The sequence below is a fragment of the Ciconia boyciana genome, chromosome 18 (genome assembly GCF_034638445.1).
Source record: "Ciconia boyciana chromosome 18, ASM3463844v1, whole genome shotgun sequence".
Classification (NCBI taxonomy): Eukaryota; Metazoa; Chordata; class Aves; order Ciconiiformes; family Ciconiidae; genus Ciconia; species Ciconia boyciana.
In genome coordinates, this window is record NC_132951.1 from 2599537 (window position 1) to 2623441 (window position 23905).

A 23905-nucleotide genomic window follows, 5' to 3' on the forward strand; every position below is an offset into this window, starting at 1 on the left:
GTTAACCATTGGAAAAAGTCTTCTCTTGGCACGGATGGTTATACGTTGGAATTGATTGTCTAGAGAGGTAAATGTATGTTCAAGCCTATCTTAAACCTTTCGGTGGCAGAGCTCTCCCTGTCAGGTGAGGTTCAGGTACAATGAGCTTCCTTCCCTCTCCTCTCCTGGGGCAGGTGGATACCAGATGATGTCCTGAAATCCCTTCCAGCCTTATTTTCTGTGATTTCTGACAAATTTGCCCACTTGTGCATAAGACAAGGAAGCTACAAGAGATCAGATTCAGTATCTGACTTCAGCCTTTTCTTCACAACCCCTTCACACATCTTCCTCCTCTCCTGAACTTCTACTCCATTTCTGGCTGGACTGACTCTACTGGCAGTTCTGTTACGCCTCTGTATAGCACAAAGAGTCCAGGGTCCTACACTGACCTCTGTTACAGACTCACAGTGTGACCCTTGGACATTTTAATGCTTTTCATCAGATTCACAATTCATAAAAACCCTGAAAATCCCATGGAAACACTGCAAGGTTTCATTAATGAATATCTGACATCCGTTTTGTACCCCAAGAGAAAGGATTCCAGAATGAGGAACAGTATTACTGCAGGCAGCTAACCATGGAATGACGTTTCCAGAAGCACTTAGTATTATCAGATAACATCCTCGCTAGACAGTGAATTTCTCTGTTAGCTTAATACTATCCCTCAGCTCATAGAAATTCCAGGATTATACCTTCATTTGTCCATTTATTTGCTCTAGATCAGATTTGATCCGAGGACTTAGACACACAGTATCTCAGGACGCTATTTGCTCTCCCAAAGTCCTCAACTTGTTATGAACTTAAAACCTCCAACTCTTTCTTTTGTGACACTGAGACCTGAAAATCTCTGAAGTAGCAGTCTATTAAATGAGGATTATAGTGCAGGCATACTGGATCTGAAAATGGATTCCTTGGGTACAGCAAGGAAGCCACATTACCCAGCAGCAGAGATGCCAGTGTGCAGAAACGGATGCCCACAGAAAGGGATGGCTTTCTGATTCTCTGCCATTTCCACCAGCCCGTAATGCAATACCCAAATAAAGGATGGGATATATACAGATGAGCAATAAGAAGTTGTCTAATTACTGTCGGACAGCTGAATCAGGCAAGCCCACCTAAGTAGATTACCTGGCCCTTTAGAAGCTCTTAAAAATCTCAAAATTAGACTGGAAAAGGTTCGTAAGTCCCTCTGAGGAGGACTGTGGCCATTCTGATAGAAATTCTTCATCTAATTTTCTCCTCGTTGTTGATAATTCTTCTGTACTTTTCTAAGCTTGCCCAAAGATAACTCGGCATTCCTACTCACACTCTGTTTTACGTCCACTCTGCATGTTGTAGAACTCTGCTCCTGTGGGCCCTCCCAGGTCTTTTTCATGACCAGGTACGAAATCTCCCCATAAGGAGCACGGCTCAGTGCCTGTCACAGACTGGCGCTGGGCTGGGGCTCATCCACCTTACGCAATCACAGAAGCAAGAAGAAGCAAACAAAAGTGCTTCCTGCTTTTCCGAATATTTACAGAAGGCTGCAATGTTTTGGGTTTTCCCCAGTGCAGGATAAGATCTTCAAAGAGAAACTTCCTTGAAATTATCAGACCCCTGAAACCTCTCCCAGGCTGGGACACGTAGTTGGGTCCAAAATGCTGCTTGGTGTGTACTGCACTAGGATTTTTTTTTAAGCTGCCAGGGTTGAAAGCATCCCACCGAGTTCACTGCCAACAGGAGGACACCGTAAACATTGCACACTAATTTAAGACCTAGGGCTTATGCATATTTCTGAAACTGTTTCTGTAAAGTAATAAACACATTTAATTTGTTAACTAATTCAAGGCATTTGAATTGACAGAATAATGAATCCCTACTACACTTTTCCATGCCTGTTCTTCATGCTGCGGAATAGTTACAGAGCAGCGTAGGAATCCCCCCCAAGGCTTCCAGGACATCAGCAGCAGAACAGACTGTGAGGAAGTCCTGGCACCAGAGCTCTTGTTTAACCCACTCACCATCACTGCCGCCTTTGTTGCAGAGACTGCTACAGAGCAGGTCATTATGTGTAACAAACACATGAACAAATATTAATACTGTTTACTTTTCACTTAGCAAGTGAGATGTTTTTACATTTGCATTACCTGCTCTTGTGAATCACAGCTAGTCCAAGAGATCATCAGGATTATGCTCTCATTAGTGGGAAAGAAATACATTAACTCCTTCTGTTTGTTCATCTCTCTTCACGCTCTCCCCCTCTCCTGCTCTCCTCTCACACGCAATTCCAGGGATCAGCCAGCGGAAGAGACAGTATGAACAAAAGCAAAGAGAACCAGCTGGAAGGAACAACTACAAGCAGGCACTTCCCAGCAAGTTGATTTTCTGATATGAGGCTGCTCCAACTCCAAACAAGAAAGGGAGGTACAAATCTGAATGGGTGGCAGAGCAGTTAGCAACGAGAAAACGTCTCCCTCAACTCACCAGAAGGAAGCTGTGCTTGTCAGCAACGCACATGCCATGGCACTCCGAACAAGCCAGGAATAAGAGGAGAAGTAGAGATGATGACTTCATCAGAGGCAGCAAGAAAGAGAAGTATGACTGGAATGCCAGACAAGCCAGCAGCGCTGGGGAGACACGGCAGGAGGCCAGGTTCTTGCACCGTACCGCCGTGACGTGCTTTAAGGAAAGGAGACTTTAGAGGACAATAAAACTTCACCAGATCGGCTGGATGTAATGCAGCAAACCAAGAGCTGATCAGAACCAAAAGCTGGTGGAAAAGGTCCTGCAGGCAGCCGTCGGAGAGGTCAGGCTGGCTCCCGACCTTAGGCAATGATCCGCCAAGGAAGGTGTGCTCCTCCCTGTCCTGCCCCATGGGTTTAGTGCTCGGCATCTGCCGGGTGCCCCAGAGAGCTTACCAGGGTGGAGTTTCTGTGAAACCAGAGGGAACAGGAATTACCGGTCTCCTGCTCATGCAATTACACTCCGTGAATTAATTTTATTGCTTAATGAATTTAGGTGTTATTCCTCTAATTTCTGCATTATCTAATAACTCCTTCCTACAAACCCAACAGAGGAGAGGAGGAGGCACATAGTAACAGGAGTGATTTATTTAACATGCCTCACGGTAGCATTTATGAATTAAAAACAATCCCTGGAGAGTAGATATTCGTAGTGTCTGTGTGATTCTGCATATTCAAAAGAGGCTGCAGAAAAATCTACATTTCAGACAGTTTTAGGTGGCCACATGAGTCCAGGAGGAAAGATGGATCTTTAATCTGAATCCAAAGGGGTATTTAGAAGCTACTGTTAGAATAGTGGCACTTTTTAAAAGTGGAATATTACCCTGGGAATAAACAAAGACAGAAAATAGTAAATACTGAGCTGAGCCAACCTACCCCTTCACGAGGCATGAATAATTTTGAATGGGAAGCAGAGATGCAAAAATGTCTGATTTCCAACGGGCAAAGGTCAGTTAAGAACCGCTGACAGGTTACGAATGCCCTTGCTAACACTCTTCCTGCTCCCATCAGCTGGACTAGAAATATAGCTGCAAGGCCAGTTTTGTTGTTCAATTACCTGGAGAACCATTTATTGGAACGTATCGCCCAATGCCCTGCTGATCCCTCGGTGAATTCCAGTTGATCCCTTACAGCAATATTATAACCATTATGCCACACAAAATTAATTAAAAGTCAAACCTTTATTAGGCAGTAAAATTGACTTTTAAATAAAAATGGTCGTGAAGCAAAAGTTTAGGGCAGGTAATGCTGCCCTCTGAAAAATCAGACTCATCTAAAAGCAAAGCTAATGAAGACTCAGAGTGGGTATTCTCTAGGCTAATGAAAGTTTGCGTCACCACCACTTTTTATATTCGAATAAAATAATTTATTTTTGCACCTTAGAATCTCTAGCTTAAATACACTTCTATAAAGCACAGCAATCCCACTGGCTGTACCCACAACGCGTCTGCATCAGAATCAGTGATTTACTCCCCACTCATTTAGTGCTCCGAGCAGCAATAGTTTCACATGTTCTCATGCTCTTACTACCTTTTCAGACAATTAAGGATACTGTTTACAGAACTACAGCTCGTAAAAAAAAGTCTCACTTATCTAGCCATTTACATACAAACCAAAAAACTAAATTGGGATCGTTACTTGCCTTTTGTGCTACACTCTGGCACAAAATATCTAGAATTAAACAATTAGAGGCTGGTTGTATGCCTTTAGCTAATGCTGCCCACAGTGACTACCCCAAACAGATGCAGCTTCTTACCATTACCTTTGTTTCCCTCACAGATGACTTAAGTGTTACAAAAAGACTACAGTGAGCTCAACAGGCGGAATGCCGGCTCTGACTCAACCCTGTCCCTGCCTGAACGCATAAAAAGGCACCTGAAGCACCACTCAGAGCCACGCAGTCCTCTGCAGCTACAAGAATGGTGGCTGGGACAGCTGAGTGAACTGAAGAGCCTTATTCAAACTGGCTGGAAAACAGAAAACAATTCAACTCACAGAAAACATCAGAGCACACTGTTTCCCATCGGCTAAAAATTATGACCATCTTCTCTCAAAGTGGGACTAAGATCTTCTGGAAGACGAGTTTTTTCTTTTTCTTTGTTAAATAATGATTTGAAGTGACACTGACCTTTGCCATAGCACGCTGTGCACTTTAATGGATCTCATATCATCTCTGTGTCAGGGTCCCGGATACCGTGTACTGTGTAGTATTTAATATTCCTCATACTGCTCCTCAGCAAGCGCTATTAATGGCTCTTGAATCTAGGACTGAAAAAAGCTGTGCTATTTTTCTGTGTACTTGATATGTATCTATTCCTCTATTTTCTCTAATATTACCCAGTACGAGAATTCTTTTCCCAGCAGCACGCCGAGGTGCTTTTTGACGCATGCAAGCAGAAAGGGGATTCACCGTCCTTTTCTCGTGTCTTTCTGTGGGCTTTGGCTGCCCAGTTTTGCAGCTCTTTCTCGCCTGGAAAGCTCAGTTAGGCCTTCCACCCTTCAAAGCCGGAATAAGCTGTCCCTATTACCACCCAGCAGCGGGGTACAGGGAGCGCTGCTCTGCTAGAGCAGCAATCCAGCCGCCTCACTAGAGGGAGCCGAAGGCCCTGCGCTGGCCAGCCCAGCCCGCCGCGCTGACCGGGCAGGGGACAAAGGAGCTCTGCGCTGCCGGCAAAATCCGCTTCCGAGACAGCCCTCAGGGGTGCGGGCTCGCTCTCTGGTGCGGTTTATCTGCTAGGCGAGTTGACGTTCGGCAGTGCGGGCAGTTCCGAGGGCTCTCCCCGTTCTGCGCGCTGCCTCGCACCCGGCTGCGCCGCGGAGGGCCGCGCTGCGGAGGGCCGCTCCGCGCCGCGCCGCGCCGCGCCGCCACCGCCTCCGCCGGCCGGGTCACATCCGCGCCGCAGATGCTGGCCCTCTCCGTGTACCGCCTGCCTTCTTGTAGCTTAGTGAGAGATACCTAGGGCAAATTCTGCCCGCCTAGAAATTGATGGGGAATATATTCTTTACCTGAGGAGACAGATTAGACGTATTTGTCGAGGAAAAAGTACTCCCAGAGGGCGAAAAGGAAAGGAGAGAAGAAAATAGCATAAACGGGAGAGGAAAGCTTAGATAATTCTCAACATGAGGAGTCTGAAAAAAGACACGCTAACTTCTCTGCGCTACAAAACTGAAGAAGCAGATCCACGTCCAAAAGAAAGACATAGCTGCAGGTCCCCAGGCCTGGTGCCAGGGTGCTGACAGGGAGAGAATATAAGGCATCCAGAAAATTAATTCCCCTTTCTAAAAATAAATAGCAAATCATGCTGATTGAGCAGCCTTTATTACAAACTCCATTTTTACTGTCTAGTATTTTTTAATTAGAGATGTATATATATCTTTGGTATTTTTATGCTTTATTTATCAGTCTCTGAAATAAAATATGTATGATATTTATCTTTCTTTGGTATGGTGTCTAGAGAACAAATTCATCTTCTGCTAACGGCATATCATTAGGAGCCTTTTCTCCAGGGTAAAATTGAAATCAAGCACAGACTTAAAAAATACATCAGAAAAAGATGAAATTCTAGCCTGGTTGGGGACCAGATCATGGAGACTGCTAATACCCTGGTTAAACTGGAAAGGATGATAAAGTGAAGTGGAACATCAGCTTCCTCCTATGTGATGATAAAGACAAGCAACATGGAGTCTGGAGAACACCAAGTCAGCTCTGGGGAGATTTAAATTAGGTTCATCCATCACGCTTAACATTTCTGCAAAGATTCAAAACTGTTACCGTGCTGCTTTCTTGCAGCACTTCATCCGCACGGCTGCCTATTCACCGAGGCAACCCAAGGCAAAGGAGAAACTTTCACACTCTCTGTAATCTGTGTCACGGCGGATGTAAACCAGGCCACCTATACCCACCACCCGGACGGGCAGGGAGGATACAACCCTCTTCCACTTGAGACTGCCAGGAGCCCCAGCGGGCTGGAGCACCGCCAGCGGCCGGCAGCCTCTGCACGCTGCTGGCCCAAGACAAGGCGGTCATTGGCACGTGGTGGCGGAGGACCACCGACACCTGCCAGACGGTCTGACATAGCCTTTGGCTAACCCCCAGGATCCCTGCAGCAGAACGGCTGGAGAAGGGACTGTCCCTTCCGCAGCTAAGTCTCCCTCAGTGATTTCAGTACAGCTGAGGCAGGTCCTGCCAGGCCTCCTGTTTCATTAAAACTCCCGGGACTGCAAAAGGGAGTTGGAATTCTCACAAGAACAGATTGTGTTGTGGCACGTTGGCCCTCTTTGCTCCCAATTTCAAAGAGAACTAAAAAGTATGGAGGCACATAGTGCCACAGTGGCAAGCCCAGTGAGACGGGAGATACACATCCAGATCGCAGCCACGCTTCCGTCTCCCGTCAATGAGGTTTGCTTCCTCGGCAAGGCGTTCTTATGTTTGGTTTGGGGCTTTCTTAATAGCTGGCTTGGACTACAAGGTGAACTACAAGCTGGTTCAGAGCAGTTTACTTTGTGTGTGGAGCAGCAGCACAGTATAAAGGAAGACTCTGCACAGTTTAAATACTAGGCCATTTTTCCGGTCGTGCGTGGTGGCTGCTATAACAGGTCTGTACTGGCAAAATGCAAATTAAATAAATAAATAAATACTTAATTTATAAGCATGATTCATCAGAGATTTCATCTTCTACAGCAAAGAAACAGATGTTCTATTGATGGCACTTCATTAGAGAGATAAATGGGGTCACATACATATCTCTATTCACATCCATCTGCATAATAGACCAAACATTAAGATTTGAAATTCACATAGTACATGCAGCTCTTACATCAGCCTGAAAGACTCTTAATGCCCAGAGCCAATTAATCCAAGTTAGACTGCCTTAACAGTGAAGGAACTTCAATATTGTTCAAGAAGGCAGAAGGCTGGGATTTAACACTGGGTATTTAGGATACAGTTGCATCGGAAAGACTTGTAGAAGAATAACGGATTTTAACTAACTGGATTTTTGGTAGCTACTGAGCAAAATATAGTATCCTTCCTGATGAAGCAACTCAGATACAGCACTAAAAAGCTGCAGTGACAGGAAAGTCTGAAAACACTGTTCTTCTTCCAGTTACAATTATAAAAGGTTAGGATTAATAGTTAATATTAACTATTAATAGTTAATAGTTAGGGATAGCTGAGAAATTTTTTTCTGTTTTTCCAAATGTTTATGCAGGAGGCCTAAGAGTTCTCCTACCAAATAGAAACAAGTCCCCTTCATTTTAATATGCATTAGAGAGAAGATAATGCTTATAAAAAGAGCGTCACCTTCTCTGCCAACCTGATTATTTTTTAAAGGTGAGCGCTTACACAAATGTTCTGCATTTGCTTGTGTGTGGATGCGGGAGTGTATGCACACACATGCACGTCGGGATACGGTGCGTCTGCAACACATTGGCAAGGTACCCGTGGGCCGACATACCCAGCGTATCGCTGAAAATGCTTCCTGTCCTTACTGCTGTAACTCATACATCTTTCTTCTAGCTAGTCAGACTCTTTCAAGCAATTGTTTTACATTCTACAGTTCCTAATTGTGGAATGTAAGTCCTAATTTATTGCGACTGATACTTAGATTTCCGTTGGGGGTGGGTGGGTATTTCTGCTTCTCTTACACATCCATGCTCTGAAACATACTTGCAGGTGTCAGCTTCACAGGCTCACTTTTTAGTTTTCAAGCAAACATCACCAGTGCCGATGAAAGAGACAGGAAAGAAAAGATTAAAAAGCAGTCATGTTTTCTTATTTCATATAAATAATAGGGTGCCGCAGGTGGACATACAGAAACCACCAGTCAAACCACTATATATATTCCTTTATGCAGCTGACCTATAGCAACCGTGCTAGCTTTGTGATTGTGTTGCCATGCTTTTTTAAGTGATATCCACCATTTACCTACAAACAAAAATGTGTAGTAGATTACAAAAAGGGATCTAGCAGGGCTATATTCACTTGTACATTTCCCATCCTGTTTCTGAAGTGGGAGGGAGCGGGAGGATGTTCTTACCTACACCAACACTGACACTTGCATTTTCCATCCTAAAAAATATGCAGGGTATATGTAGGGATTCCTCCCTCCACTACTGAACGGCAGTCACTCCGAGGAGCAATATGGGAGCTGTTCAGGAACACGCTGCAACGCTGCAGAACAATTTAGCACATGTTGTGAACAACATTCACTCTTCCTGGGGAGGTGAATGCACTACACCCCGCTCTCAGAAATTTTATCTTGGTATTCACCCAAACTTCAGCTGGTCCTAGAAGTAAAGTTATGTAAATGAACACCAAATGTTCTCACTTTAAATATGCCAGCCAGATCAAAATTTGTTCTCATCTAAGGGTATAAAGGTAATAACTGTTAACCTTTGACTGCTAAAAATGTAAAGGGAAAATATCTTTCACTTAAAACTTGCTGATTTGGTTACCATGGACACTGCTTAATCATGAAGGATGACTATTACTTGTTCCTATAGTAACCAAGAAGCTTAAGAAGCATCCTGTAATTTAACTCCAGATGCCAAATTTTACAACAGTCCACCTATTACCACATTTGGATACTTCAGAACAAGCCCAGGCTTGATCTCCGACTCTACAAGAAATTCACTGATGCAGAAGTGCTGTAAGAAATCAAAAATGCGAGCACATAATGTACAAAAGAAACTTGCACTTCAAATAAATTGGTTTCTTCAAAAAGAAACATTAAGTGCTCAGCATCTGAGCATTCCTTTTTCCATGTAAATGTTAATGAAGCAAAACTTTGGCCATCTTTATTCTTGTCGATGTTTCTCAAAGTCTATAGAATTGCAGGGCATGTTTTTCCCCAAAGTGAATGCTTCAACGCTCAACTTAAAATGAACTTCTGAAGTAATGCTGAGTAGCCAGCATTCAGAAACGAACCTCCGAGAGCAGATCAGGACTCCTGGCTCTCAAGAGCAAACCTACAATGAAAACATGTGTCCCTCATGCAAGCAAGAAGCAATGGGCAGGACAAACCTTCCAAGTTCAGGCGACCAATGTGTTGCTCTAGACAGCCTTTTACAGTATTTCTGCTTATTAAAAAAAAGCATAGCACTTGCCTAGCATTACTCATCACCATAAAGCTTTACCTTCAGCACCACCAAAGAAATTTTAGTCAGAAGCTTTGTCTCCTGCAGGTCTGGGGAGATGAGGCTTCCGGAAATCACCTGTGGCCGAGGCTGTTCCTTGACCCTCACCAGTTCTATATTGGGTATGAATTCACAGTTTTCAAAAAGCCATCAATTTTTACATTTGCTGATTTCCAAAGGGGCCTGAGGAAACTTACTTTAAAAGCCTGACCCCAAGGCTGTATAAAACAGTGAAATCAGTAAGGAAGGTCTGGGTTTTGCGTACCTTGTTTAATATGCATATATGCAAACACACAAGCAATTAATATCTAAATTTAAAATATTCTCTGTAGTGTTTAAAAGGAAAGCAAACTACCTTCAGCTAGCGTCTGCGTCGAAAAAAGCCAAACTGATAATGCCCAAATATGGAAAGTGACCCAGCTCGTCCCCTGTCTCGGTTGAGAGCAGAGTAAATTAAAGGATTATGGAGTGCCTTCCATGCAATAACTTAAGGGATTAGTGGCACACTAGAAGACCTTCAAGGGAAATATAGGTTTAAATGCTTTAAAAGGCAGCTCTGTGTCTAAATTGTTTGGACTGCCACAGCTGTAAGGAGACAAACTTACTCTAATACATAAGAGATCATGAAAAGTCTGCTGAAACCCCTGTAAGCATGCTTTTGGAAGCAATTCTTTTTTGGACTCAGACCAGGGTTTTTAACCTCTTTCTCATTTATTACCTATAGCTTTTAGATAAAAACTCACTCTGCATTACTTGAGAGCAACTCTGCTACTTATTTCCTTTCAGAATAATCAGCCCCTCTTAGCAACACTGTAAGGGGAAAGTGAGGTTACTACCAGAAGGAAAGGACTTTAAAATAGAGATAAGCAAAAGATGAGCAAAAAGAGATGACAGCCAACCTTCAAGTTGCCTGAAAGTTGCTGGTATAATTCCCAAATTTCTGTCACACCATTAAATGAGCTGTTCCTCAGATAGTAATTTCCTGAGTTACTCTTAAGCAGTATTGACAATTCTCACAATTTGATCAAGACTGTTGCTATATTTAGTTACCTCTTACAGATGCAGCTACTGGGACCATGGGACATTCAGCTATGGGGCTATGGTCAAGATTTCAGAGAAAGAACAGGAGAGTCAAAACTCCTGAGTTCTCTTCTTACCTTGGGGCAAAAGGAAAGTCTCAGAGAAAAATACAGAGCTACTGGAGTTTGCGCCATTACTCTACATTGACCATCCACGGGATTGCCTGCAAGTTATCCCCGGACACCTCACTGGTTAAATGAGACTGCATCTACCTAAGGCTTCTTTCAAGTCCATGAACTATTTGCAGTTCTTATAAACGTGCTAAAGAAAATCAAACAATTGTTATAAAGCAGTGTTTTGGTTATGCATGAAGATATTCAGAAGGCGTTTACTGTTTTGGGTAGTGCCACAAACACCGCAACGGACACATAGCCCACACTAATGGTACCAGCAGACACATACACCTTTCCAGTTGCCCAATTTCATCAAGGTTTTGGGTTCTTTAGTCAAATCTGCTTCTTTTCAAGCTTCTTATCTGCCTTGCAAAGCTCCTGTCTCTGCCTCAGCCCACGTACACAGCTACAGCTGCTGACACTGAATCAAGGTGGCTGTGTTGCCCTGCAAAAACCTTCCCCCATGTTCCAAGTTACTCCCTACAGTTCTCCTGTCTTTCTTTTCCTTCCCTTCTTTCCTCCTTTTGTGTCTCACTATCAAAACTCCATATCCAGCAAGTCTTAAATAGCCTCTTCTGCAACATTCCTCTTAAAATTTGACAGAAGTTACAACACATGAAAATCAAAGGAGGAGGAAAACACAAAACTCTCAAAACCGCAGGATATTGTCGTTAAGAGGACAGCTGAAAAGTAAATAAACAGTAAGGTGTCACCCCAGCCTGTCACAAGCAAATAAAATGACCGGTCCCCCAAATCCCAAACATTCTCCAAAAACCACCCTGTAGTTTGTTAACATCACATGTTGGGCACAATATGATGGTTTAACTGCACTGTAGCTCCAAACACTAAATGGCAGCAGTGACCAGTGGTTACACACAACACGGCTGATCAGGATGTCTGTGTCTTTGGAAGCAGAGCCTGTTCCTTCCACTACTGATGACAGCAAGATGGGATGGGATATTTGTAAATCTTGCTTACTACGTGTGGGTTTCTAGTATGCAAATGCCAGAAGGGCCAGTGCTCCTTGGAGGTTCACTCTGGTGTTTCCATGGCTCCTAATGGGAAGTTTTAAAACTTGATTCATTTTGAATCTAGTAGGAATTGACACATTTGTCACAGAAAACAGTCACTAAGTTTTGATGTTTCTGCATTTCTGACATACTTCTAAAGGAGGTGGTGTAGGTCAGGGTGGCATCACCAGCACTGTGTAAGAGCAAAAGAAGGAGCTCAAGGCACTGCTGCCACCATGCTCCTATTGAAGGATCTAGCTAACCTTTGCCTCCGTAGGCAATAAATTGACTCTAAATTTTTGTTTATTAAGTGGATACTTAGAATTCTACATCCATTGTTTTCATATCAAAACAATTCAAGAATTCCTCCATCATGCACTACTTCCCAAGTTATTCAATTTAGTATAGATTTTTATTAGACAATTAAGCATTGAAAAATACGGCAAAGTCTCAGCTGGAGCACTAGTGCTAAAAATAGCATGGCTGCCGGCGAGTATTTCTTACAAACAGTACAGCTTAAAAAATTTTGCATATCTTTTCTATGGGCATCTGTCAGCCACGCTGTTAAAATTTCAATGAATAACTGCGGTGAAATAGAAAATGCCACAAAAGAGACTTGAAAAACAAAGCGATGGTCATTAAAAACTGTGAAGCAGGAAGGTCTCCTTTTCCTGACATTTAAAAGACACCACCCTTGGAAAAAAAAAAACCCTATCGCTAATGTTTATTACTGGACTCTTCGCTCGCCTGCTCCCAGCCCTTAAATGAAAAAAATTGTTTATGCAATATTTTTTAGAAAAATTACAGGTATTCTAAGGCACATGATTTGGATTCTTCAAGAAATCTCACATACAGGAGACAGGCGAAGTGTACACATGTACCCCTGTGGCTATCCAGAATATAAGGCCATGTAATATAATATAATACAATAGAATTGTACTATTGATTGGCTACTAAAGTGAATAATTTAAAACTTATAACTTAAAATCAAGTATTATAAATTAAGAATGGGAAGAGTGATTCTAAGTTTGAATGACCCCAGTGCTGCCCGCCGATGCTTGTGACTGGAAGGTGGCCAAGCAGGACAGCCCACGCAGAGTCCCGAGGTCCAGGGACTCGGTCTCGCCCCAGAGACCAGACCGACCAGGCAGATTGACCTGTAACATGTTATTATGCTCATCTTTCTTTCCAGACTTGATTCCTACTGACCATACCTCATTCAGTATCAACCACTGGTACAGAAAGATGTGCTGAAAAGGCAAAAATCACTCATCTTGTCAAATTTTGTAGGATATGAGTCAGAGGACAACAGTAAAGCTGGAACATTTTACTCAGATTTCTGCCTGCCAATATAAATACACACAACACAGGCATACTTGTATTTGCAAGGGTAACTGTATATTTCAAACTTCTACATGCTGATGCAGAATCAGTTTCTTTTAATAAAAAAAATCATATTCTTCAGTCATACAGACCATTAAAAGCTGAGAAATGTTTGTCAGAGAGACACGGTCTCTCAACAAATTTATTAGCTAACAATCGAGATGCAACCCAAAAGATCAGAACAACAACCGAGTAAGAGAAGCGAGTGTGAAAGAGGAGGTTATAGTAACGTGTGCCCTTATAGGCAGGTGCACAAATCGGGTTCTGATGGTGGTATTGTATTCATAACGACTATTCAGTTTGTTAAAAATAGAGACCGCAGTAAGAAAAATCAAGGCTCCGGGGCACATACTGGTTTGGCATGCCAAAAAAAGAGGGCATTGTAAGTGTAAGGAGGTGTTCTGTTTGGACTGCACATAAGTTACTTATTTGCTTATTTATTCATTAGTTTATTATGGCATTGTTCTTCTGAGATAGATGGGTCTGGTCAATAGTGATCTAACAGGAAAGGTAGGTTCGGATATATGCAGGTGTTTAATACCCAGGCCCTTGCCACAGCTAGAACTAGCTAAGCTAAACTTCATTTAGAATAAGTGCAGACAAAAGACAGGCATTGAAACGCACATGCCTTCAACAATCTGAAAGGCATGCAGCTAAGTGTAATTCAAAGAAAAGTTAATTGTGAGTCGTGAAAGAACAAAGTATTGTTTGAACATTTCATGTGAATTATTTACTTACAGAACCCTGAATCTTACTTAACAATATAGTGGGAACTTTCAGTAAGAGCAACATTTCTAATCAGAATGAGAGAGAGATCCCTTCACCCTGCAACAGCTAATACAGTCGTGTCCAGGGCACTGCCCTGGGCTGCAGGACAAAATCCTGCAGAGGTGGAAAGGGAGAAGTTCCACGTGGCATTCCTTGTCGAACATCACTTTTTGTTAACATGCTGCAAAATAGATTTTCAGCTAGGAAAGATTAGAGAGAAGTGTGCGAAACTTCAGTTAGCTTTAAATATAATAAAACCTCCTTTGTTGTTATGTCATCCTGTTACATGCTGGGACAATTTTCAAGTCTCCTCTTCCCTTGTCCCAAGCGAGTGCCTTAACCTCTAGGGTATTGGCTATTTGGGTATAAGCTGATCTCTCGCTTAGCACTTAAAAGGTTTTGATTTCATCAAACAGAGAGAGAAAGACTAAATTCCAGCCGTTTTCAAGAGATGTGTATCTGAATAGCCTGCGCTGAGGAAAAAAAAAAGTCTGACCTTAGCCTCCAAGCTCCCAGTGTTTGGTGTACTAAATACTGGGCTTTGCTGAAGATCAGTCAGTTTTCTCTTCACAGCAGCCATCAAAGGAAAAGAAGAAGAAAGCCTGTTTAATAGAAATCCTTTTTGTAGAACACCTTGAAAAGCATTTGCGATAAACAGAACTTAGAGCAAGACATTTATGTCCAAGGACCTGACAGAGGCAGAAGTATCAGGAACATTAAACCTTCAAGATCAGGAACTCAAAATGTTCTCAAATTCTTAGAGCTTTGATGACAACTGATTGCCTACAGAGTTTTACAGAAGAAAGACCTGAAGCCAAAGCTGCATTTGGCTCAGATATGGAACCGTGAATGGAGCACCTGTGAGTAGTTTCTATGAGCAAATGGAATTTTCAGAACACTTGCCACTGACCCCTGTTCCTTCCTTACACCCATAATTAAGTAGAAGCAGAGATACCATGAAGAAAGTCACAGACCAAAGTACTGCAGGCAGAAGCAGGTGTTGCTTTTATCGATAATTTCCCTTCTACCCTCTCTGCCTCCCAAGCACCTTCCACTACATTAGATGGATCACCCAGTAGTAATCATAATTACTGCCATGATTCCTCATATAGTTACACACATCTCTGAGCTGAACAGATGGTCCAAGCAAGAGATGGGGTTTCTGCAGTTAATTTTTTTAACTAACTGATGTATACCTGCAGCGTGTCCCAAATCTCTGTGGAAACAGAGCCAGGAGATTTCAGACATTAGCATAATTCTAACAAAGATTAACAGCAGGGTGAAACCTGTCTTGTTTATCCACTATCAAATAGCAATAATTTAAACACACTGGAGGCACGATCACATGAGCCTCCTGATAGCATGCCTTCCTGTTCTGCTCTGATTTGCCCTCCTCATCAGTGTTACTGTTCTTCAACTATTCTAGCCCTGGACCTCTCAAAGGGACAGGCTGGCAAACATACTGACATATGTGATTAATGTGTTATAAGCACCGGGGCTAACCAGAGAACTCCAGAATAGAGGATACCATCACAAGAACCATCAAATAAGCTGGCTGTCATTGCAAACAGCTGAAAGTCCTATACATTTTTCTGCATGCTACATCAGATTGTCTCCATCTGGAGTCCCAACAGAAAGCAATCCCCTTACTTTCCTTAGATACTTGCATAGAAAATGCAAATTCTGTTCACTTTGCAGAACAGCAGAGCTTTCCTGAGGGAGTGGTTATCTCTTTCTTTGTACCTCAGGAAGCAAGACCAATTTCCCAAGCTAGGTCTCAGCTACAACAGCCACCGCCTATGAGTGCGATGCAGCCGTGCAAGCTGTAACCCCAGCCTGACTTTTACTGTTCGTCCTCGGGCAGGCCGCACTCCATACTTACAAAAGGCCGGCAGGCAGCACGCGTGCAGCAATGCTCATCGGAAGGGCGTGCGTGGATAGGTGGCATTGCCCCTCAGGGGGGTGAGAGTGGGAAGTGGCAGTATATAAATATATGCTTTTAAACACAACCTCTTCTTTATTCACAGACACTGACTGATATAAACTAGTGTGGGCTGAAAGAGGGTCTTTGACTCACAGCAAACAGGCGGGTTGCAGCTTTAGGAAGAGGAGCCATGCTGGCGGCAGATGGCAGCACCTGCAGCTCATGGGTGCTCCAGTGTCAGGGACCGATCACCAGGATTGATGCAGTACAACCAGCGAACGGTTCCAGACGGGGAGAGGGGCTTGTGTGCCAGCAGAGATCCCCTCCTGCCTGGTAAATGTGTAATAACTGCCCGATCCTCGGCAAGTTCCCTGCCCAAAAGCATGCTGGTAATCTGCTGAAGTGACACACCTTGGAAAAGCTCAACTTCCAGGATCACTGCTCCTCCAGCTAGGGCCACAGGCTTACCTGGGCTCTGTGGGGATCTCGGCAAGGGGTCCAGAGACTGGAGAGAGCAAAAAGTTGCCAAGAGGATGTCTGGGAAACACACATGTGGCAAAACAGACCATTGCCAATTCCTGTGCAACAACTCCAACGCTCATGAATTTATGGTAACCTCCCACTAAGGAGATCTGATCTTTGAGTATCTTCGCTAGAGATAGCAAATTGCACTGCAAATCAGCATTTGAGAAGGGGACCCTCAGCTCTTTCCTTCCTCCAGACTTGTAGGTTTTGGAAATTAACATTACATCAAAACCCAAAAATCTATAACCTCATCCCAATTTCTGCGTTCTGCATGGCTCCCACACCCCTACAGCTCCTGTTCACTAACCTTCCAGTGGGATCAAAACTGTCAAGGAAAGTATTTCTTTTGCTGTATTCTAGCACATCCTTCGCTCTGTCCAGACCGGCAGCCAGGGCGCTGGAGCAGCCGGCAGCGACTCCAGACTCTGGACCAAGTCCTGCCACCAACCTACTGCATGACCTTGCTGTGTGACACCGCCGCTGCACAGGTCGCTTTCTGCATCTCTTACAAAAACATGTCGAAAAGAAAGAGAAAATTCTTATCCAGATTTGCAAATCCCTTTAAGATCTACAGATAAGAGGAGCTCAACTAGTATTATACAGTATCTGTATATAGTATACTAGTATATAGAGAGTCTTATGATCCTCCTAGCAGGCAGGAATCCTAGAGACAAAGTGTGACAAACGCAAAATATTCAGGGAGAGATCAACAGCAAGAAGATTTCAGTTGGTTCAAATCCAATTTCTTACAAATTAGGTTTGATTTCTATTTCCATCAAATCTGCCTGCATATTCCTTGCGTTCATGACAAATTACACCATTAAGTTCATACTGGGTTACCTACATGAAACTAACACATTTTGTTTGTCACAGTAACTGCAATGACAGTGAAGTATTTTAGTTTTGAACAGTATAGAAATAAAGGGGGAAAGGGAACTGTTACATGCTTGCGAGTTTACAAACACTCCTCCCTGACAGGCAAACCAAACAAACAAAAAACTCATGGAAAGAAAAACACTGTCTGCTTAAAGGGAAAAACGAAGCTCAGGGACTGATTTAGCTTCCTATTGTTTTCTCAGTGATGATTCAAAATCCTGAAAAAAGTACTGTACGCCAGGAAAAGAAGACAGAGGACATTGCACTAAGTTAAATCTTGGAGTGCTGGGGTCTATTTTACAATCTGCTTCGTAAATCAGAATTAACTGCAGCGAGACAAGTACAAGCCTGGATTTGCACAAACACCTGATGCAGTGTTGCAGTCGTGCTTTTTATTATGGCTTTTGAGTCACACAAGAACTAAAAAAAATTCTTTTTAATTAATGGCTTTGCTGAAGCTCAAGGCATTATAAATATGACTGGGTTGTCACACTAGAGGCCAACCACAACCCTCTCCCCTCCTTTCTCAAAAGATAGTTCAACAGCAAAATGACTCAAAGACTCCCGCTTCTTTGACTGCTTTAACGATAGGCATAAGCATCAATAAACATTTATTTCACACTAGAAGAGAAAGCCAGAATAGCTTATTTTAAAAATGCAACTGGGTCAGTAGCTGCCTCAAGTAGAATAAATGGGCTGCATGAGTGAGTATGCCCTAAAGAAACATTACTCTGTGGACCTAACTCCTGCTGATGAGGACAAATAGGCCCTTTTAGAGCAGGATTTTTAAAAGCGCAAAGTGATTTGGGAATACAAGTCCCAGAGGTTTCCACAATGCCTCGGGAGCACAATCTTTAGGCTCTTTTGAAAATCCTACCCCTAAACTGTACTCAGGTTTGTAATTTCAAAACCCCTGGTGATACTCAGCTCATGAAGAACAAGAAGTTCTAGCAATGTATCTTTGCATATAGGTACTATCTCTTAATCGAGGATTTTCAACTCTCTATAATCATCAATTGGGCCTCCAAACATCTCAGCTAAAAAAGTAGTTACCTTCATTATACAAACTGAAGAAACTGAACCATGGATAACTGAAAAGACGGGGTTAGTTACAGTTACACAAGGTGTTAAAACCACTGTAAGGAACAGCACCCAAGCCTGACTCCCCCAGCTAAACTCTTAAAATTAAACAGTTCTCCCTCCCCAAACACGACTGCAGCACTACCCAAGCAACTGACCTTCTGTAAAGCTCAATATGCGCTTCACAGGGAGCAGGTACACTTACAAATATTCGCACTGGTCATTCTTATCTACAGTAACGAAGCTACCTGTAAGCAACAGCACGTATGTCTTTGCACTGTCGATTAAAGAGAACTGTTGTTGCAATTACCCCTACTAAGCGGCCTGTTCCGGCTCCGGGATCTGCTTCGCTGTCTCTGAAGTCGTGACCTCCGGAGCAGTCGATAGTAGTAAGACGGTCTCCCAGAACTTTTCCTGCTGTTCATTGACATTTTTGGATCTATTTTACACATACACACATGCAGGCACAGGTTCACTCTCCTCTCTGGCAAAGTAGCAACAATTCCAGCGTTTAATTAACTGGAGGTTGGTTCTTTGGAGTGGAAAGGGAGAGGGGGGAAGAGGAACTCTTCACTTTACACATTTAAAAAGAAAAACAACAAGAAGGAAACATAAAAAAGAGAGAGAGAGAAAAAAAAAGAACGCGGCACCAGAGTACATGTCTCAGCTGAGGGAGGACTTGCAGCAAGCAAGATAAACTGTACTAACAATTCCTGCCCCAAAAAAGATAAGCCTGCTGGAGTTGGAATAGGAAGCCAGAGTTGGCCTGGGCTCTTGAAACGTGAAGAATAGGCTGGAAGAAATCCTGGACTGGATCCTCTCCGCCGGACAGCAACATCTGATCAAACTGTACTGGAAAAAAATCAACAGCTTGCTGCAGGAAAGCGGCTGGGTAGCCTTAGGGTGCCAGCTAGTTTCTACCTGCCCCGGCCATCAGATCATTTCGGAGATGAAGTTTCAGGCGGCTTGGTCTGCAGCAGGAGGTATCTACGAAAGACTGCGTTGGGGAAGGGTATAATGATTTCCTGGCCATGGGACACATGTTAATAATCATCATGGAGCAAAAGCCCCGGAAAATAAAGTGAAACTTGAGAGGGGAAAACTTTAATTAGAAGTTGAATGAACAGAGCTCCAGACTCCCCTGGAGGCCCATTTCCTTTCAACATTCAAACTGAGTTATAGCACATCCCACAAATTAGAGAAAGAGCCTATTTACCATTTGGGTTCTGATGGCAGTGAAGATTCCGCCTCCGGCTCATATTGCTCAATAAAATTACATTTCAATGGGCAGAATTAACACTTTAAGCCATGGAGGAAAAGAAAAGAAAAGAAAAGAAAAAAAGACTAACCAGATGATAAAAAATTTCACTCCACATTTACGGTTTAAAAAGGTCAGAAGTGAATTGTCCCGAATCCTTCATCTAAGCTCCTTCCCTTGCCAGCACAAAAATCGCTCTGAAGGAAGAGCGATAGACAACATTTCAGAAAACCGGAATGGTGGCCAAGAACTTCATGCGCTGCCACTTCTTCTCACAAGTTGGCAGATAACAGAAAAACCTCATCGGAGTGGGATGAACTGCAAAACGACATTTGCACAATACCTCTCTGCATTGTGTCCTAGTTTTGTCATTTTTCCCAGCCATTTGTGCAGATTTATCTTTGTGGTGTCTCGCGAAGCTGCAGGACTAGCAGGCTTGGCTGGGGATGTGCTATGTTCCCCAGTTAGCAGGAGCTTCTTCAGAAGTTTGCAAGCTTCCCCGGATTATACCGTGTTGTACCTTCAACAACAAGAGGCAGAAACTATCAGACTGCAGTTCCCTCCCCACGGCAGGAGCCCCTTCCCTCCCACCAGCCATCCACCTTAATTTTAGGATTTCATAAACTCGTGCAGTCATGGAAAACATCAGAATTCTACAAAATCCCTGTTTCCTTATTTACATGAGTAGTAACACCATGATGTTTATCAGTGAGAAAGGCCCTTCCAGGATGAAAAAACAAGTCTTGATCTTTGGGGAAGTCCATGCCTGGTTTTGAGGCCACACGTAAGGAATTCAGCGCCAGCTTTTAGGCAGCCAGGAATGAGCCAATCAAGAGGGCAAGGACAAGTTCAGGTCGAGGAGGCAGATCCCAGCTGGACAGCGGAGGCTCCGCTGCTCCGGAGGGGGACGGGGCACCGGGCACCGGGGCGTTCCCGGCCGCTTCCACCGCAGGCACCAGCAGCCACCCCATCCCACAGCAGATCCCGGCAAAAAGGGGAAGGCGGCAGTTGCTACACACCTGCCCTCTTCTTGTTACCCAGAATAATTTTTTTTTCATGTTTGGGTAGATTAAAAAACAAACAATAAAACACAGGAACGACTATAACCGTTTTCCGGATGACCAGAGACAACTCCTGTGCAGCTGATTCAATCCACAAACAGAGCTGAGAACATCTAGAAGACAGCGATGGGAAAGGCTGAAAATACTGAGGTTCCCTTAAAGATCTGCTATAGACAAGAAGCCAGATATTCAGGTGCCTCTCTGCATTTTTGTGTCCTAATAACTGAGCTGGTAGCTCTTAAAAGAATCTTTTTACAATTATGCTTTTATCACTAGAAATGTCTTTAAAACAGCCTATCCAATTCCTTTTTCCTTTTGTCATTCCCAACAGCAAAAAAAGGCACTGATGGAAATGAAAGTTTAAACAAAACCATTTAAAAAGCTCACCCAAATTCAGACAAATCCAAAAGGGGAAGGTTCAGGCCTTGGTTTTGCTTCACTGGAGCCAGGTGACTCATCCTCAAACCACCTGGGATGCGGCGAGGCCCTGGTGATCTCCGTACCCTCTGTGAGCAGGTGGAAATGATCAGGAGATACCGGAGGTGCCTGCAGTCACCCTGCCCTCACCCACGTGTACTGCAGCATCTGTTCCACGTTTAGGGATTTTTATTTTTAATCAGCCTAGTACCTTCAGAAACCTTCATACAGGTGACCATAAAACAGGAGAAGTTAATGAGGGACTATAAACTATCATGACAAGAGAAAGCAGCCTCACTATAAAAGCATAAATGGCCGGGAGTTTTGTTCAAGTTTCGCCAGCTTGCCTCTGTCTCTCTCACTTCAACAACGTTTTTGAAGGCTTTAAGTTCAGATGCTACATAGCAGCAGGCAACAAAATGAATGACCCCTCTGGGAGGGAATGTGACTGGTCTGGACCTTTCCAATTAATCCAGCACTGCTCTTTTTTTTCTTTCTTTTCTTTTTTTTTTCTTTTTGAAAGCCACATCCTGATACAAACGCTCTTTTGTGTACAGCAGAATCTATTACTTGCAAATATTAGATATATTAACTGCTCTGGAGGAAAGCTGACAACATTAAAATCTCTATCTCTAAAATAACACATCACAGTCTGGCTGTTCCCTCCAAAATGCAGAAGGACGAGTTCAGTCACGGGCTGTGCTGAATCTCGCAATAAGAGGAGCACATGGAGCCAAACGTAGCAGTGATTTTTGGGGTGTTAACTACTCCCAACCCCCTGACACCGAACACAATGAAATTAAATATCCACCAAACTGTAACGTCTCAGTAAAATATCCCGTTTGACACACTGTTGAGCTTTAGAGGAAAACTGGAGCACCCCAGCTGACCGGGCGTCCCCTGTCATCTACCTGGGTTACCCTGCTGTTAAGCCTGCTTCAAGCTGGATTGATTTCACTCCTTGACCAAAACTAACAGCATGTGCATAAATTTTAAATTAGCACCAAAATAAGTTCTGGGATGGAGAGCTACACAAACATTGGCTTGTTTGCTTTGACATCAAAAGGAGCAGGCTGTTGCCTGAGGCTTTGCTCAGCTGTAGCGGGGCTGCTCGGTCCGGGGAGGCCGACAGAAGCCATGCCTCCCCAGCAGCTAACACTTGCCTTTTTTATCATTTGTTTATTGCTTTGTGCTGGGAAAATAATGACTGTACTTCAGAATGCATGTTCCCAAGGCAGCCCCTACCATTAAACCTCCTGCTTTCCCAAAGGGCTTCAGAGGGAAACAATCATTCCTCTTAACTCCCTCTGATTTTATGGCAAGGAACTTGAATTCCTTATTCTGAAAGTGAAAGTTTCCGTGCTCTGTCAGTAGGGCCCAGCCCGGCCCCAAAAGCTCCATTTGTACAGGCATGAGGATACACTGATTTGTCCACACACTTAATTAATGGCCTCTGAATTTAGACTACCTTCTGGAAGCCAGCAGCTTTAGTAATTTCATTTCAGTTTCCCATATTTTTTTCCCAAAGGACTGAACGGAGGCTTTCAAAAGTTAAAACAAACAAGAAAAGGTTCTGCCTTGCCCAGTACAGAGAGAAGTGGCGGATATCAGCTTAATTTCTAATTTGCATTGTGTCAGTGAACTGATCATCGAGAAGTTGAAAAAAATCAGATTGCAGCCCAGATTTCCCTGTCACGTGTAACTATACTACCTCTGAAGAACGATTATATTCCTTTTACAATCTGAGGCAAAAGGAATAAGGGAATAATCTCTACAAAATATCTGCCTTTTAAAACATAAGAGAAATATAACAGTGTTCTTGTCAGTGATCCTAGACACTCTCAAGATGTGCCTGCTTGAATTTGCTTGCAAGTCCATTGCGGTCTTCAGTTCAGCATATGATGAAGCTGGAAGATTTCCAGGCTTATTGCCTCGAGGCTACCAGGGATACATCAGCTCATATGCAGAGCTAGAGAGGAAAGTAATTTCCTTTGTAAGGATAACTTAACTTTCAATTCAGCTGTACCCATACCAAAATCTTCAGTGACATATTTGTTTGAAGACCTAAAAAGGAAAGTTTCATACACACAATTAAAAGTAAACTACTTCTTTTCAATATTTTAATGGAAAACAATGATTATTTTAAGACTACACATAGGCAAGTTAATTTCCTTACCACCTTAGGTGGAATGTTGCAGCTTTTTGACAGCCTCACAATGAAGTGGTACACGGATTTGGGATCAAAATGAGAAATAAACATTTACATTAAATTTAAGCATAGAATTCATTGCTCTCCATTTATTGAATGGTGTCACAGCTACCAAGACACTATGGAATACTCTTGCTGTCTGTATGCTGATGAAATCCAAATGGAAATGGAAAGTAGTCATTACACATACTATAGATATTTAGTGATATTAATGAGTAGAAAAAGCAGTGCCATATAAAAAAGGCAAGAGGAAGAATGTGTGTCTGAATAATTTAATATTAAACAGGAGTTCAGAAGGTCTTATATAAGCTAAATCAGGGCATGAATTCTTTTAGCATTGGTGTTCCCTACATACAGGCTATTACTATTGTTTACTACCATTATGTTTATTATATATTTAGTATGGCGGTGCCCAGAGATGCAAAAAAAGATCACTGTCACAAAAAAAGATCACACATCCCTGTTTTGGGATCTGCATGCACCACCAATTAAGAGATGATTCCTTGTCCACAGTACTTATGATC

General features: G+C 43.0%; 1 protein-coding gene across 9 annotated transcripts in view; it reads right to left on the reverse strand.

The window, feature by feature from the left end:
• DAB2IP (DAB2 interacting protein) overlaps positions 1–19026 on the reverse strand; it is a 170316-nt gene extending 151290 nt beyond the window's left edge. For 5 of the 9 annotated variants that reach the window (XM_072883003.1, XM_072883016.1, XM_072883004.1 and 2 more), the window contains exon 1: positions 18747–18765. Coding sequence is in view for 1 of the 9 variants with exons in the window: in XM_072883006.1 (XP_072739107.1) it covers positions 18747–18888 (142 nt within the window). In the remaining 8 variants the exon portion in view is untranslated. Of the gene's footprint in view, positions 1–2502; positions 2522–18746 lie in introns of those variants that run through there. The other 4 variants (XR_012045664.1, XM_072883006.1, XM_072883005.1 and 1 more) reach the window with 3 other exon arrangements.
• Between the last annotated feature and the right edge of the window lie 4879 nt (positions 19027–23905).